This window comes from Styela clava, chromosome 15, assembly GCF_964204865.1.
Source record: "Styela clava chromosome 15, kaStyClav1.hap1.2, whole genome shotgun sequence".
NCBI classification, from domain to species: domain Eukaryota; kingdom Metazoa; phylum Chordata; class Ascidiacea; order Stolidobranchia; family Styelidae; genus Styela; species Styela clava.
Window position 1 is genome coordinate 13,820,109 of NC_135264.1, and position 17,931 is coordinate 13,838,039.

Below are 17,931 nucleotides of genomic sequence, written 5' to 3' on the forward strand. Positions count from 1 at the left end.
TGAATCACATCAAAAAAAATAAACGCAAGGAAAAAATGTCAGCAAAATACAATATTACCTATATATAAAAATTGAAAGAGTAACGCCTATATAAATATACATACGGACAACGATCATATGGTTAGAGCAATGTCAGAATAAAATACAGCTAATGATCGTACAGAATATATACGGTGTCCATAAAGTCTGAAATTTTTTTTTAACGATACCATGTATTGTTTTGTCCCCCACAGAAGTATTAAATGAAGTAAAAATACTTGGAACAATTACTCAATAAAAACAAGAACAATAACATAATATTGAAACGATCGTTATGTACACTGACGTGTCTAACAACAAACCTATCGTAGTTAAAACAAAATTGAAATTGAAAGGGACACCAATATTATATAAAATGTATGTTCATGAATTATAAAAAAAACATTGAGTGAAATATTAAGGTCCAGAAAAATTCAGACCATCGAATAGAAACGTAATAGCCTTCTAGTCGAATCGCATCAAAATAGATCACAAAAACATTTTTCTTAAATTTATGTTTTCATTTTTCGGGGCGCTCGAGCAATTCAAAACGCACACCAAGAAAATTCGTTTAAATCGAAAACACGACATTACAAAAGCTAGGATGAGAATAACACTGAAAACGACAAGGAAATGCCCAATATGCATGATAAAAGATGTGTTCTACGTTCTAAAATTACTATTTAATCAACTTTGATCACTTATGGCGCTTGCGATACACTTGTATTGCTTGATTCAATCAAATACTATCAAGAAGGCGCATTGAACGTTAACTTTGCTCAAAAAAGTAAACAAAAATACAATTAATAAACATGTCGAAACAACGCTGACGAGTAAAAGATCATTTGACTTAGTTATATCCATACTTTCCCTGCCTAACACACTGCGTATTCCTGACTCAAACCAGCGCAGAGACGACCTCACACTACCACACCCTGAACTGAAATGTGGCTCGCGCGCCAAATATTTTCCAGGGGTCAAAGAAGAAGAAAAAGGGGTAGTATCAAAAAGAAACAGGAGGAAAAGAGTGGTTGAAATAGAATAAAGAAACAAACGAACTGGAATCTCATTCTCATCCTTATTAGTGACCAATGATTAGGGAGTGATATTATTGTTTAGTAACGGAATTTATCTTGACTAAACCACGATCAAGCATATTACTTGAATGAGAAGCGGTTAAGAAGATTGCCTAATTGAAACTCATTCCGAGGAAGATTTCCAACGATTATTTTTTTTTTTTCTTTTCAATGCGCCTTTCCATTTGTTGGGAGAATCATACTAAGCGTCGGTTGTCGTATCCTTTATATTCAGAATATAAAGACATTATGACTTATCAAAATGTTTATGAAGAATATTCTACGTCTTTTCAATGATCGACTGAAATTGACAAAATTAGCGCAAAATTTTTGATATAACCTGGGTATTTCGAATGTCTTCTATTTAATCAAATAGTGCTTAATCTTGATGATGTACATATCCAGTTCCGACCACTAACTCAACAATAGGTCTGGTCGTGCACACAATCAAGCAGGGAAGTACTTCCCGCCGTCACTCCACAGGGGTGTAAGCTCTAAAAATTGTCTATAATGTTCAGAGTGCTAACACCTTGTAAATAGGTCCGTGCTTCCAATTGAACACAAATTAAGTATTCCCGTTTCTTCGGACAAGATGCGCCACGCGAATACTCGAAAGAACTCACTTTAAAATAGGACTCCCTACTTCCGTATGAACAAAAACTTTGAACTCCGGTCCTGTCTGGATCTCAAATATCGAAACCCTTGCCGCTGTCACATAATAATGATCGAAAAGTTGTCAGAACTCTCAATTTTATTATTGGAATTGAAACTCGCGTAGGTACAAAGCATAGAAAAGAACGATCAGAAATAACAACAGAACAATTCAGTTTTAATTTTAACTGCTGGAAAATCGGACAATATTTACCTAGGTACGAAACGTCCTGATAAGAAGTCAGGTACTTTTAATATGGTCTTTTAATATCTACATTTGAACTGGACTAGCGATTAAATTTATATATAAAATTATTTATAGAGTAAATCTGACATCTCATTATCGTTCAAAGCAAGCTATTTTACTGATTTCTGAATAATTAATACAAAAACAGTGTTCGGTTTAGGCAAAAATTAGAAAATGCAAAAATGGAAATGCTAAAATACTGATAAACCGATGAGCCTAAAAATATTGAGTAATGGATCGAATAGGTTATTCAAGGGATCGAATAAACAAAATTTTGTTTATCTATATTATAAAATCATGAACACATTTGAAATCATACAGAAAAAAGCAATTTTGGGTTGATTTAAGACTTCATAATTTTTGAAGTCTGCTGTAAAGTAATTTCAAGATTCAATGAAGCGCATCCTTTTTTTAATCTCAAATTAATCATGTGAACTGTGAATGTAACAGTGAGTAATCAAATCATACATTGCTAGTCAATTTCAGATCGCAGAAACGATCGCTGAAATTTATTGGAGGACCACTAGAAAACGCTCGACAGCCACAATGGGGCCGTGGTCCACAGTTTGCCAGTCACTGCCTTAGTTATGTGGAGATAGATTCATACAATTGGGACAAGTGGGAGAACAGTGAATCTAAACATTGTGACAGTTTTCTGTCAAATCATCAATCAAATCAATTGACTGTATTTAAGACAATCTGACAATTGAAAATCATTTTTGACATTAGATTCATATTAAGCGATTTTAAATATAGGAAAATATTTATGAACAGAAAAATCAAATTCAACTTTGCATGGAGAATCTTTTTTATGTCCAGTAGCAAGTAATTTTGTGACAACAAGATTGGTCTTCGCAACTTTGAGTAGATTTTGTACCTAAAAAAAAAAGATTTGTATGTTTATATGATATGACCAGAATGAGATAGAATCGGATCGATTTTTCTGGAGAAAACCGGAAAAACGATTATGGTATACGATCAGAATTATACGGAAAATGGGTGGAAGCCTTTACTGTACTGCCTCTTGAATGTTTCATTGTGGTTTCGCTCTGCTAAAAAGTCGAAACCACTGTACTATGGTAAGAGTCTCCAATAACAGGTAATGTACAGACCACCATTACAGCCTTCAATAGGGCAGGGTTTCCCAAACTGGGGGCCGCGGACACCTGGGTGTCAGTGACGACTGCACAAGGCTCCGCAGCAACATGAAAATAGTCTGATCAATCTTTAGGGATTGTTTTAAATCGAAAAGTCATTGCATATTTTTGGTTGAGCGTTGCAGGCAAACATTTTTGGTTGAGCGTTGCGGACAAATATCCATTTGGGCATAGAATAGGGGTCCATCAAATTATGATTCAAATATAGGGGTCCGCCTCCCAAAAAAGTTCGGGAAAACCTGCAATAGGGTGTCCTAAAAATGTGTCCCACTTGTCCAAATAGTATGAATTCTACTTCATATGAATGCACTCACCTCTTCAGTTTGGTTTGGAATCGTTTCATACATTGCTTTTGCTTGACTGAAATGCTTTGATGCAGCAATAAATAATTGCTCTTCAGAAGGTCGAGGATGATAGGTTGTTATGTCTGTCATATCCTGGGTTAAAAGTCAAAGTTCAAAATTTAAAGATTCTTTCCATTTTTTAACTTTCAACCCAAATGTCTAATATATGCCCATATCACAGCGGAACATTGAGAGTGAGTCAAGAGATAGTTACTCATGGGTGAACTATCAAGCAATCATACCAGGACTGAATTGCAAGTGGGGCAATTTTGATGGCTCGCTTATAATTATCTGTGTCAAGTCAAGACGGGTATCATGTTGGTTCGTTGAGTCGAGTCGTTTTATTACTTAGCCACTTAGGGTCTTTAAAAAAGATCCCCCCAAAACCGGATAATAGTTTGAAGTAGTTTGAAGTCGAAATGGAAAAGGCTTTGTTTGTAACAGCGTATCCCTCCTAAGCAGAACAGCTTAATATAAAAAAAACATTTAGAATAGAAATTTCAAATATGACACCTCAATCATGGACAAGATTAAATAGGTTATAGCTATTGGAGATTTTTAGAACTATCAATACCTTAAAATCTCTGAATGAACCCTGAATCCAATAATATGATACAATGAATCAAAAATGAAAATACTCACACGAAACTGGGAATACAGCATAAACGGTGGAGTCGTTATGTTAACGAAAGGTAAGAATCGATGCTCGTATCTTGTGCATTCACTATCTAACAAGAAATCTGGAGTGAGAAGTTTCCTTGATAAAAAGAATCCTAGAACGGCTTTAAAGCATCCAGCTGCCATCATTTGCATTCCCTGTCAGAGAAGAGATATGGAATTAATAAGAAGGAAAAATTTGGCCGCAAGATTAGGGCAATGAAGCTATGTTGGAATCGCGGGTTTAAAAATCTCGGGAGGGTATAATATATTGAATAGACAAGGCGGAAGCCGCTTGAACAGAGCCTTGTTCATGATGTGGGTGAGCCGGTGGGGTTCAAATTCTAGGTCAGGGTTCCTCAAACATAACCATCGTACCATACCTCTTCGGCTAGGGGAGTGCAACAGGCCGCCCACTGGCCACAACCCTGCCAGCCAAGCCATTTAGTGTGACCCTTGTCAAAAATAAGATTTTTCCCCATCAAGCATAAAATCCTCCTGACAGTTTATATTCAAATATGGCACTCACATGGGTAAAAATACATGATTTTTTGCTCTTGTCGCCGCGCTAATCTTTCATTGTTTAGTGCCTTTACTACTGTACTGGGATAAGTGATAGCTTTTTCATTGTGAGAATTTTCTTGATTTGTCGTGTACATGGTAAAAAAACTTTTTTGTGTGGCACTGCTCAATGTCTAGAGTTGGTTATAGGGCCCACCGACAAAAAATGTTGCCACACCCCTGCCCTTGGCCAATAAAGGATGAAAATTTTTGAAGTGCCCATGGATAATGAAAGTTTGAGAACTTCTATAAGTCGTTGCGCTTATTTGGGAGTTTTAGTAAATTTCGGCAGTGGAAAACAACCCAATACCTGCGTCAATTTTAGTTCTTTTGAGTGAATTTTTGGTTTTCTTTTATTTTTCTTCTTTTTACTATTTCTGTTCCTCCCAGGAATTTGATCTCCCAACATTTCATCACGAGTTAATTGTTGTTCTGCACGACTGATCGTTGTGCTCAACCAACTGAGTAAAATTTCTGCTAAATACCTGGATAGTAAAGAAATGGGTTTGATAAAAGTACTACAGAATAAAAATCAACAGAATTAGCTAGCTCATACGGTCTGACTTGACAATTATAAATTTGAGAACGTTGCTTCAGGGTGATTAAAAATCTGGTAACAGGCCTTCTAAAAGCGGATATTTGCTTCGAGTGCATCATATAATCTTAGATACTTTCTGTTAAATGAATCAGGAACAAGTAAAAAGCACAACATTTCTTTTGAATGAAATTGTACAAAAATATATAGCTTACCAATAAATATAATGTAATTCATGTGGACTGTATAGTTCAAGTTCAAATCCGCTAAGAACGTATTGTGTCATCACACGTAATGTATGATATAATGTCCAACTTCCTAGACAGGTCAAATGTGAAAGGTCAGAGTTCGGATTAATGCTTTCATTGATTGCATGAAGATCAGAATCTATTCGATCGGCTTCTTCCTAAATGAAGTAAAATACTAACTGAAAAACGTAAACAAGCAGAGTCCAATATGAAGGTAACTAATTTTGTTCGCGTAGTTTACATCTAGTTGTGTAAAGAGACTGAAACCTATGGGCAGGGGGTATATTCACTTGGCTAACACAGACAGTCCCCGAACTCGTAATAGAACTAAAAAAAGGAAAATTGGAATGAAATTATGGCCTAACCCTAACCTGGTACACACACTATGGGAGTACCCATTCTGGAATAATGTTTCCGATTGTGTAGTAACGAATATATTCTGAATCGGGTATGTTCGACAGAGAAATTTACTTAATAGGGTTGGAATAACAGAAAAAGAAACTTCAAAGATTTTCCAGCAAATGACTTACTTGTAAAGAAGCGAACTCTTCTAGAATAGCAGCAAGTTTTTCACGATGTCTTGCTCTGTTGTGACCGTACGTTTGGATCAAACATGATGCAGCCTTGGTATAAAGAAAATAAATTCTCAATGACGGATATAGTATTTTAATATTATGCACAATCTTACAATATATATATATATTGTAATATAAATCCTTATCGAATTCTGATTCTGCTTGTAGCAAAAGATGTCCACAGGAATAAGGAATTTAAAACAAATTATTAAAGAATTCTTATTTATGGAATTATTTAAGTTTCAAGTCCTGTGATCATAATTTTGGATAAATATACACTACTCAAAATGAGAAAGTGAATTATAGCCATCTAGAGCAAACTTCAATTTGTAGAAGTAATATTGTATGATTCTGTTACTCACCCTTGATGCCCTGCTTAGAAACATTTCGGCATGAATTTTTGCAGTCGGATGATTTTGCAGAGCCGGACATCTAGGAGAAAAAACGGGAGGTGCGTTGAAAGTTCGCATTGCGTCTTTGATACACTCTGTCAACACCTGGTTGCCGAATACTTTGCGATTCTCTGGCAGGAATGTTAATTGAAGAATGGAACGAGATAATACACATGGGATTGTTCTCCCAAACTTGTCGAAGAAATCCTAAAACAGAAAAAAAAAAAAAATTGAGCGTTATTTGAATAGAGAATGTTATCAAGTATTTATGTGAACGATGGCTTACTAAAATCTCAAAAAATCTTAAAATGGCATTTCAACTTGATCATGAAAACATGCTCTAAATCTGGAAGCGCTACAAAATATAGCGTTCTTAGACTCAAGATTTATTTCTTGAAAAGGGAATTCAATTAAAATTAGCATTTCAAAATATTGAAAATTGAAATCTTATTTTAAATTTTATATATTAGCCTTCTATCTTTTAAACACATTGTTCCTGTAGTCATATATATATATATATTGACTCTCACGTTAAAAATGAATCAACAATAACAAAACAAATAAGCACTACCAACCAATATATTCTGATATCCAGATAGTCCAGTAACTTCAATAACCATCAATAATCTTTTAATAATTTGCTCATAATTTTCAACAATTTCCTCTCGGTTTCTCAGTGTTGTATACCTAAAAAGAACAAAAACATATTAATCTGAATCAGTAATTATTAAACATGATTTGAAAATCCCCAGGAGTGAAGAGTGTAGAGTTCCATTAGATGATTTAAAACCAATGACCAGGCTTACAATAGAAAATAGGTGAAAATCAATTGTTATGACAATCAAGACAACGAAATAAATTTTCCACATTTGTAAAATGAAAATTATGACATATATACTGGGTGATTAATTATCGAACAAGAACAAAATGTAACACTTACCTTGGAAAAGTAGGTGGAAGCAACTTCTGGTTGACTAATGGTTCAAAACCATGCATTATCATGTGACCGTCATCACTTGCTACTGACTCTATTCCAAGATGGATTGTTCTATGAAAGATAGAGACGTGTTAAAAAACGTATTTTAAAATTTTGACTACTGAAAGAAGCAATGGCTACCATAGCATGTGGGTCTGAGTGGTTCTGAAAATTCAGGCATAGCAGCAATTAGACTTGCCAAAACACCCAATGAAAAACACCCAGCTAGGAAGAGAATATCAACAATTTAACTGGCAGTAAATAGATGATTTCCGCGTACAGGTACAGGTTAAGTTTTTTTGCAAATCGTAACCCCTAAACTTAGTTAAACACAAACTTAACAAAAATATCACCTTCCTACTGTTGCCAGATGTTCTAACATTGAATGTAACATCTTTTTAACTTGCTGGAGAGATTCCGCCTGAATGTGAGATGACATAAAGAGTATAAAAACAAAAGTAATTCCTAGGTCGAGTATACAATGCAGTAATATACAAAACATATGGTAAAATCATAATTTCAGAATGATACAACTTTGATAACAACACCATAGCAATACAAATTATATTCTTTCATTTCGATCATTTTGAAGTTAATTAAACATCATCATGAATTTTATGAAAAAAAAAGAAAAATTCTACACAAACCTCTTTCCTCCCGAATACCATCAATGACTGCAGAAATAATCTCAAGAATCTAATTCTAGCGATGATTCCGTTACAACGCGTAGTTTCAAGTTGAACTGATTCTTGTCCTTCCTCTGTCTGTTTTGATTTCAAGCTCTGTAAAATTATTACAGTGACAAACAAATAACAGATAAATAGAGCAGAGTCCATAATTGTGTGGTTTCATTATTTCGTTAGACCTTCGAATCAAATTTTGTAGAAGAATTTTGAATCAGAATCATGATATAATGTTACCCCGGTAGTTGAACATGAACCGTACAGGATTGGTGTTCGCCTGCCGAATTGTTATATGGAGTCGTTAGACTACCTAAGTATCACTGTGTATGGCAAATTTTGCAAATTTTTGATAAAAAATTCTGGTATGGAAAGTAATTTGCGCGAGATAGTTTGAACATTTTTATAATACAGAATTCATTTATTTTGATTCGAACCATTTTCCGATTCGCTGCAAAATATGATATAACCCAAAATGTCCTTCCATAAAACATTACTTAATAATAATAATTTTATTATGAGCATTTCCCTCATCTTATTCATTTACCAATTTGCAAAAATACAAGAAAAGTTTTGGCTGAAAAACGACAGAGACACACTGGAAGCAGCTTCTCAAGTTGATATGGTGGGGAAATTATTCATATGATTGATATAAAGCAGTGGTTCCCAGACCGTGGCCCAATTACGGCCCACATAACAATTCAATATGGCCCGCCGAACTAAAGTGAAATATATTAAGGCTTTATGTTGTTATATTTTTACGTCCTAGATACCGCCGATTGTTACATCATTATCACAGTTAAGCATGTTTCTATGCGTAACAATCCGGCTTGCGAATATCCTTTTGCTTATTATTTTGGCCCTTGGGTAATCAACTTTGAGAAACACTGATATAAAGTTTAAATTCACTTAAAAAGATATTTTTTTTTGGATCTCCTGAAGTATGCGCACCAAGATGGCGCACAACCTGAACTCAGGTTGTGTACCAGTTTAGGTTGTGCGACATCTTGGTGCGCATACTTCAGGAGTACCTCTTTTTCTTACTCTCAGCTTCCTGGAATATTCATCTTCAACCTCTTTCATCATCCCAACAACTCTCAACTCTGATAAACCTTCAACAAATTTGAATCCATATGTAATCGTCTGGAAGTCTTCTTCTTCAAATACATTAGCCTAAACAAAAAGATAATTTTTAACAATTGTGTCTCATTTAAATTAAATTGATATTACAAAGCAGAATTCTAGAATGCCCATAACAATACTATTTTGGATACAAGTATAGCTAGTATTATCTGATTTTCAAAAATATTCAACGCAATAAGACGGTTGCCAGCCCCTCTTTTTTAAAATGTAGAGAAAAAGCATTCATATGTACCATACATGGCAATTTGTGGTATTTTGAAACTCTTTTAAGAGAGATTATTGAAAAGCCACGTTTTCCGACCGAACATGCTAGCAGATACAGTCCTAAATTGGAAATTAAAAATTTCCGAATCACTACCCTTTGAAAATTCCCTGCGGCAAGTAACAAATTGATGAAATGTGATGCAGATATAGATGGCTAATTTAACTTGCCTTGTTAATCTTCTCCCTTATAAGATCACATAGTTTCAACATACATATTGAGTATGCTCGTAAACATCGGTCTTCAATTAAATCAGGTTCATGTAGATATAAACAAGTAAACACAGTATGAGCAAGAGTTTGTCCTTCCAACCAAGACAGCTGAAACAAATGGAGAAAAATGAATTACTTAAGTAATAGAAGAAAACTGTGGGGCGTGGACAATTTTTTGAGAGAGCGTGAAGGTAATTGAAATTAAAAATATTTGTTAGATTTGATCTTGCCCGCCTTATTTTGGATATTTACATCTCAAAACTTTTCATTTAGTTTATCATTTACATTCCATTCACATATATTTTATTTGTTTTTTAATAAAACTTACTTTCGCCTTACTATCTGTTATTTGTAGCTTATTATTTTTGAGGTGGGGCACGAGACTTGACAAATTCTAAAAAGAGGGTGCGACTTAAAAAGTTCGAGAACCCAACCCACTTTAAAACTTGACTCTCTCCAAAGCAATTCATTTTCCAGATTGTGAACTTTAGCTCAGCTACAAATTAAAAATATTCCTGCCCTTGCAATGGCAGCTATTTAAGCCAATGATAAGCAAGTCTCTAAGTTAGCAGCATGAGTTTAACTATATTGGTAATACCATGATGTTAAAATAAATAATTGGATTCCTACCAAACAACATAGTGAAGTATCCATAATTCCAATCAATTCTTTAAATTCTAAGTCAGATATTTTTATTGTTTTTGCTTCGATGGCTTGATGTAAATCGAGAATCTGAAATTCAAGATCAAATTCAAAAAGATTTTTAAAATTGCTATTTACTGTTAAAAATTTGGCAAAATCCAATATATTTAAGATGCTGTTCAAGTAAACATCATGAATCCATACAAAAACCTCAGTTATTATTCGACTACATGATCTAAAAACAATATACCGGTAAATTTTTCCAGTTATCTCCTCCGCTATGAACAAACGACTGATTCATGGTATGTGTACTTGATCACACTACAAACACCTTAAATCGAATCATCCGTGAAAGAATATGGCCAGAAACAAGGATTATGAGTGACAAATGGCTACGGGTTCATAGTTTTCTTAATCTGGGGGACGGGGGGATAACTAGAAAAGGTTCAACAATACCTTTCTCTTGGTTTGTTTTCCAACCATTCCAGCATCCATTTTCGGATCCATCATTTCAATTGCACTCATTGCTTCGAAAAGTCCAAAACTAAAGGAGTTAAAAATACAATAATGAAAGTAATTAAAAAAAAATCAGGCATTTCCACCTTCTTTTCATTTGCAATTCTGATTTCTGCTCCTATTGGCAAGAGACAGGACACAAATATATAAATTGTTTACAGCTGTCTCAATTTTCATAAAATACAAATCACTGAATCATAGAACAGTAAAAACTGGCGCATGTTCACTAAACGCCGCAGGAACTTTTAGTTTATGTGGCACACACATTTTTGCATATGTTATTCCTAAAACCAACCTGACTACGTCATTCAAAAATTACGTCACTACGACGTCACAATCACGTCATAGAGCTTGCCAAAGATAAACTACAATTGCCCGAAATGGCATCTCCGTCGACAATACGAAATACCTAACGGCAGCGACCTCTCTGATATCTGGAACGTTAGGACGAGAAAACGAAAGAAATAGCTTGCTTGATTTCGGGTGATGGTCTACGGGTTTTAGATGACAATCTGCATATTTTGAAGGACCTTATTTCATCACTGTGCCTTTAGTGACATCATTTTTGGACGACATAGTCAGGTGGCATATGAGAAATGAAATATGAGAAAATGGTTATGTCACGCCAACTAGCCTATAAGTACTTGACGGCGTTTAGTGAACTAGGCACTAAAAACTTACTTCGGTTCATGAACAAGTTCTCCCATTTGCAACTCTAAAAAAACAAAAAAAACCTATTGCATTATTACTAATCGTTGGGAGTGATAAATTATTCTGAAATATGTTGTGGCAGCATAAAAATTACAACACACAAGACAAAAATTCTGAAATTAGGAAAAGTTGCCAAAACTTAAAATGCTGAAATGACTAAATGAGCTTTAAATATGCCACATATTTATATATACTGTATCAATGCTGTTATTAGTTCCAAAATTAAGTTCATACTTACCATCGCAAGCTGCTTTTAATTCATCCGTGATATCAATCCAGTTATATTTAATTTCGGGAGGATCCGGTGGCAATTCCCATGTCGGAATTGGACTTGGTGAAGGTGTCTGACCAGGTATTTCGCTATCTCTATCCATTAGACTGGTTCTTAATTCGAAATTAGTACAAAAATATTCTTTCCACAACGCTATATAAAAACATTTACAGAAATATTTTTTTTTTTTTTTTTTTTAAACGCTCACAAATGTGTTAAATGTGATACAGTAATAACCATAGAGATAATGGGAAATAAAATTTTTACAATCATTATTATCTCAAATTGTAATCCATAATATCCGACGTAGTTTCCATTTTTCAGTATTCCAATGTTCAATAATCCATGTATAATCCGTAATATCAATTCAGTGATATCAAGATGTTTTCAAGTTAATAATACATTAGTTAAGCATTATTTGTTATACATAAAAATAGAAAAAAAAATATTAGCAACTATACATTTACTCAAAATATAATCACAGACAGTTGGTTAAAAATTCTAATTCCTTTATGAAATTTGGTAATTTTCGAACTTTTTCTATATTTCTCCGACATGTTATTGAAGTTTGTATCTGTTTTATGACTGTTTGAACGTTAGGTATCTTTTTTTGAAATATAACAGCATTTCTTTCTAACCAGATCTTATATCTTGTTATTGATATAAGTAATACTATAATGTTTTCATGAAAATCTGAAAAAAATACACTGTTCATTTGGGAAAAATCTAATAAAATGCAGGTCAAATAGTCTTCTCTTAAATTACTAATTTTCCTAATAACAGAAAAAATATAATCATATATAAGTTGAGTGAATTCACATCTCAAAAATAAATGTGATATAAATTCTGGTTCTTTGCCACAGAGGGCACACAAATCATTTCCAGAAATCCACTTTATTCTTGCATGGGTTTTTAAAGGTAAAATTTCCCACATAAGTTTGTAATCAAAAGTTTTCAAATAATTTGGCAGTATTTTCCTGTGAATACTCTTGCATGAATTCTCTATACTTCCACCACGTAAAAACACTAATCTAGAACCATTTAAAGAATTAACGATTTTATTGTAGAGCACTCTATGATTACCTTGAATAAATTCATTTGATTTCAAATTATTCGTCCTGATGAAATCAAGAATAGCTTTATAAAATTGATTAGAAACAAATTTATGTAAAACACTGTTATTCGACGACATTCTAATTTTTCTAATATTTCAGTTAAAGTCCCTACAAAACGAAGATAGCGCGGCAGACACCCAGATGGTATTATTTCGACTGAACCGTTTGAATAGTAGCATGTTAGCAGAATAATATATCATTGATTCTACACGGAAAAATCCTGGCAAACTTTGACCTCATAAATGATAAGTTAGCTTCGTATAAATTTTCTCAATTTTTTTATGATTTTGTGAAAATAATTCCTGATATGGAAGGCACAAATAACACGGAGCAATATTGTTTAAATCTGCGTACGTTAAGCAAAACATAAAGTCCGCGTAGAACAAAACGTAATTCTGTCTATCGAAGCAGAATTTCGTTCGTGCGCACTGCGCAGGAATGCTCCGTCCGCTCGGAAAGGTGTCGTTTCATCCCCATATTTCCATCTTCTTGCTCTTTCAAGTTAATTTTCTCATTTGCCACAACATCAGAATAGGACCGTTTTTGTAAGCAAGATCACCAAAACGTTACAAAATTCTTAAGTAAGCCGACTCAATCACAGCTTCCAGGACACCAATCCACCAATTGAAAAACACCTTATTACATATTGAGTCACACCATCGTAGGATAATATCGCTATAAAAAATCTAGCTAGATAATTGTTGATTTGATAAATACATGTCCTCATCATGAAAAATATCTTATGCGACTTCTCTATACCATCATACACCACCAATCATAAAAATAAAATGCATAAAACTGGTGTTTCTTTGTAAATTGTATTTACAAAAAAGAATGCAGAAGAAACAAAAATTCAGACATGATGCAATATACTAGTCAAAAACGAACTTCACCGAAGCAATAGATCAATTTATTTATTTTCACAGTGGAAAAACCTCGCAAAAGAAGCAATCCTTGGCAGTGGAGCAATAATTCCACCTACCGCTTCTTTAAAAATATCATCAGACAATGTTTCTTAATGCATCAGTCAAATTAGGATGAATAAATTTATAACCAGACTCTGAAGTTCGTTTAGGAATAACTTTCTGCCCCTGTAGAAGCATCGGACTTCTCTCATCACCGAGAGTGCATTTGATGACAAAAGCAGGAACTGTAAAGAAAGCTGGTCGTCTCATAACCCCCGCAAATTCTTTAGTGAAATCCCCATTTGTGCGAATATCAGGAGATACAGCATTCAAAATCCCAGACACTTCATTTTCTATTGAATGAACAAATATTCCTGCAATATCATCAATGTGAATCCAAGGGAAAAATTGTTGTCCATTGCCATATCGTCCACCCAATCCCAACCAGAATGGCCATGTGAGATTTGCCATTAGTCCTCCTCCTTTACCCAACACAACACCTGCGTATTAAATGTTCGAGTAAGTCACCAGCTGGTAAAGAAATTGAAGTCTGTTACCACAAATATTTCCGAAAAAATTGGCTATACCGAATATACAATATATATCTAGACAGGAAAGAAACTAGGTTTTTAGCTTTGATTTGTAATGATGCTAACAGTAAGATAAGCTATTCAATATTTGAAATATTAGAAAAGTTCCACTAATAAAATATATAAAATGTAAAACCTACCGGATCGCACAATTACTTGTCTCACTGCATCACAGTCAGAAGGCAGTTTTGCCTCATTTTCCCAGTCATTGGCAAGTATTGCAAGATATTCATCTACACCACCTGGACTTTCTTCATCATAAGTTGCTGTTTTGCTGGATGGATAAAAACCTGAATAAATGTTGGAACAATATAAATCAAGGCTTGATGTAATATACCATCATAAATATTTCATTTTAATCCTCATTATGATGAATTCGAGTTTGTTGAGGGATATCTAAAGAATTTGTTCAAATACAATTAAAATCATTTAAGTAACTACTCAGATATATAGGCTTTTAGAATTTTGTGAGCCAAACTGCCAAATGAATGAATTTATTCATGTGATCAGATTGATTGATCGTTTTTCTATGATTGAAAATAATGCTCGGAAAAACTACTGAAATGATCAGATCACAAGTTCTCAAAGCCTTGGAATAAACCTAGGGGCTCCGCGAGCTATTTGTTTACCTAATAGAATACAGACTTCGCTAATTTTATAACTGCCCAAAGAAGAAATAAATACATCCGAGTCATTAAATAAAATAATTTTAATTTAGGAACATTAATCGGCATGTAACAATGAGTTTGACATAAATTTATTGTGGGGCTCCATAAATAATGGTCGACCTCTTCATGAGCTCCAAAATACCAAAAGTTTGAGAACCCCTTGATTAGACATACACTCATTATACTCCTAAGGACACAATTCAAACCTTTAGATATCTCAACTTACCAACTCCTGATATAGTAGCAAATACCCTCGGCTTTATTGCAGATGAAATAATAGCTTGTCTCAACAACTTGTTTGTATTGAGTCGACTGTTTCGTACCTGCAAATATTGACATATTTTAATGAAGGAAAAAACTTCAGAATATAAAGATCGATTTTACGATAAATCGCTACGCTTTTCTGAGTATCAATGACAAAATAATGTTTCCATAAATTTAAACTATAATTTCAATTTAATATATTTTAATAATATTGAGTGGAAATGGCAAATTCAATCATGTTGCATTTTGATCGTACTCAAACCTAAAAATTGACTTATATGAGTTAAAGAACTCCTACATACCTCTTGCTTGTATTCATCAGTCCATCTAAAAATAAGGTAGAAAGATTCATGGACTAGACACAAATAACTCAGTCTCAAAGAGCAGTCAATTCCCAGTATCAATACTTTATATTAAACTCATCAAACAGGCTCTTATAATCTTTCATTTGATGCAGCTCTATCGCCAGAGATGATATTTAAAGTGTGTGTTAACATGTGAATCAGACGTAGGCTTTTATTCGCCCGTAAGTAATACACATTGTACATTGCATGACAGCATGGTTCTGTGTATACAAATTGCCTTCAAAATTAGAGAATATTAGGTGAAAAAGTCTTTCACATTATGAAATTATGAAAATATATTAGTAACACTTGTAACTTACCTTCTAAAAGGATTTATAACTGGTGCTCCACTGACATTGACCACAGCATCTGTGTTGTGAGGAAGTCCATTTTCTCGAATTGAAGACTAGAATAAAAAACACATATGTTTCTTAGATATTATTATCTTCAGGGGTGCAAATCAATAAATTTGCCAGATGCAAGAGAATTGTGCGGATGTTGAATACAGGCCTTTACAAATGGAAGCTTCAGCTACGGTAACATTAATTCACAATATAGATTTTAAAATAGCATACTCATATTTTTGTCCAAAACTTTAATTTTGCGAAATTAACTTTCGCTCAGTTGTTTCCTTAACCATCTATAATGTGAGTGCTTCAAATTTCATATTAACTGATATTTAATAATATTCTTCTAATATTTTATATGTATATACCTCAGCAAATGGGCAATTGTCTCTGCTGCTTCTGTGTTGTTATGTTTCCAGTGTGGTTAATTGAACAATGTTATTTATTGTAATTAAAAAATCAGACAATATAAAGTTACTCCTAATCTAACTTAGTCACACACCCATGATATTTTATCAGGTTTTCCACTTTGTCTTGAGATGATTTTTACTGAGTGTCCATTTTGCTTTAATGAACGTGTTATTGCTTGGCCGACAAAACCCGTACCACCACCTACAAAGAAGAATTCATAGATGCTGTAAATAGTCCTGTATTCCCTTACCATAAAAGCTTAGTGACTTTTCTAAGATTTTTCGAATTTAAGCTGTAAGGTCTAATCATAGGTCTGTAGGTTGAACTATAGATTTTGGTCTGGTTACTAGTTCAGGCTGAGCAAGAAAATAGTTAACTAGTTTATCCTTTTATATACATGAACTTCAGAACCCCGAGAGTTGCAAAACTTTATCGTACATGAACCATTGAAATTCAATCTATTCGTTCATTCCCCAAACGAGTCTACACTTCTCCTATCAAAAAGGGTAGTTCATTACCAAAAAGGAAATGCATACATACCAATTAAAACATTAAACGCCATTTTGCTACATCCAAAACATAGATTGTTGACTAAAAAAAGCGAACGAGATCCCCAACTATAGCAAAACAAAATTCCTCCCTGCCGCACAGGGAATTCCCTGTAATTGAAACTCTTACAGCGACATCTACGGACAAGTGGTTGGATTTTTTTCTAGCTAAATCTGTAAAAAAGGTAAGACCGAGATTGGTCTTTTAAATACTTCGTTTTTTTTATTTCGTTTTAATTTTTTATCATCTGATGGTTTTTGTTTCCCACTGCACCGTATTTAATGGAGGTATGCGATATGCATGCGCACATTTGTGTTTTAGGCCAGTAGGTCTTGTGCATGCATCCCGTCCTAAATAATAACAAGAGAGCTATGCTCAAATATATGGACACGTAGAGTCACATAATTTTGATGACGTCATAGCGAAAAAAGAAGTAATAGCCTTCTGGAGAAAATTTTTATCTTCAACCACTAAAAATTTCAAAGCAATTGGTCCAGTATTCGAAGAGAAAAGCGACTTTTTAAAAACGTGTCAAGCGGTACTGAGTTAGCAGTCAGGCAGCATCTTACCTGTACACTGTAGGCCATATACGGTAATTGATCACAGAACAGTTGTTCCCTTGCAAATTTTATGTTGTTTACACTTTAGGACAGATAATTGATCACAGAACAATTCTTCCCTTTCAAATTTTATGTTGTTTCCAGTAGACTCTCATCAAAATAAACAAATATAGTAGGCTACAAGTGCTACAACGCTTGCATTACTGCACTGGTAGGACCGTGAAAGAATAGGTTACGTTAATTTCATTGTGGTAAGACACCGGTACCGGCACCAGTACCAGTACCGAACCTGTAGGTCTGATAT

The 17,931-nt window shown here is 34.0% G+C and overlaps 2 protein-coding genes across 2 annotated transcripts; both read right to left on the reverse strand.

Annotated features, from left to right (window-relative positions):
• Positions 1-1,833: 1,833 nt before the first annotated feature.
• LOC120334381 (N-alpha-acetyltransferase 35, NatC auxiliary subunit-like) lies at positions 1,834-12,064 on the reverse strand. The gene is made up of 17 exons (XM_039401886.2): positions 11,842-12,064; positions 11,574-11,607; positions 10,833-10,920; positions 10,365-10,466; positions 9,693-9,842; positions 9,162-9,290; positions 8,085-8,219; positions 7,791-7,858; positions 7,402-7,509; positions 7,037-7,148; positions 6,432-6,668; positions 6,025-6,117; positions 5,462-5,652; positions 5,022-5,196; positions 4,136-4,309; positions 3,464-3,586; positions 1,834-2,869 (listed from the first exon to the last, which is right to left on the reverse strand). Exons 1-17 carry the CDS (start codon positions 11,975-11,977, stop codon positions 2,729-2,731), a joined length of 2,196 nt encoding a protein of 731 aa, XP_039257820.2. The 5' UTR covers positions 11,978-12,064; the 3' UTR covers positions 1,834-2,728.
• Positions 12,065-13,912: 1,848 nt separating this feature from the next.
• LOC120334026 (epimerase family protein SDR39U1-like) lies at positions 13,913-17,207 on the reverse strand. Its single transcript, XM_039401468.2, has 7 exons — positions 17,059-17,207; positions 16,610-16,719; positions 16,081-16,166; positions 15,719-15,743; positions 15,379-15,475; positions 14,625-14,774; positions 13,913-14,394 (listed from the first exon to the last, which is right to left on the reverse strand). The coding sequence occupies exons 1-7, from the start codon at positions 17,078-17,080 to the stop codon at positions 13,991-13,993; spliced, it is 894 nt and encodes a 297-aa protein (XP_039257402.2). The 5' UTR covers positions 17,081-17,207; the 3' UTR covers positions 13,913-13,990.
• Between the last annotated feature and the right edge of the window lie 724 nt (positions 17,208-17,931).

Bases quoted from the DNA above. Each gene is read 5' to 3' on its own strand.
- LOC120334381 (XM_039401886.2), bottom strand. From the start codon at position 11,977: ATGGATAGAGATAGCGAAATACCTGGTCAGACACCTTCACCAAGTCCA. The intron at 9,843-10,364 runs GTAGGAATCCAA...CATTTGTTTCAG, and splicing joins ATACTTCACTATGTTGTTTG to CTGTCTTGGTTGGAAGGACA. The intron at 7,859-8,084 runs GTTTGTGTAGAA...TCTCACATTCAG, and splicing joins TGGTATTCGGGAGGAAAGAG to GCGGAATCTCTCCAGCAAGT.
- LOC120334026 (XM_039401468.2), bottom strand. From the start codon at position 17,080: ATGGCGTTTAATGTTTTAATTG. The intron at 16,167-16,609 runs GTGTGTGACTAA...TTTTTATTCTAG, and splicing joins AACCTGATAAAATATCATGG to TCTTCAATTCGAGAAAATGG. The intron at 15,476-15,718 runs GTATGTAGGAGT...CAATATTTGCAG, and splicing joins CTGATGAATACAAGCAAGAG to GTACGAAACAGTCGACTCAA.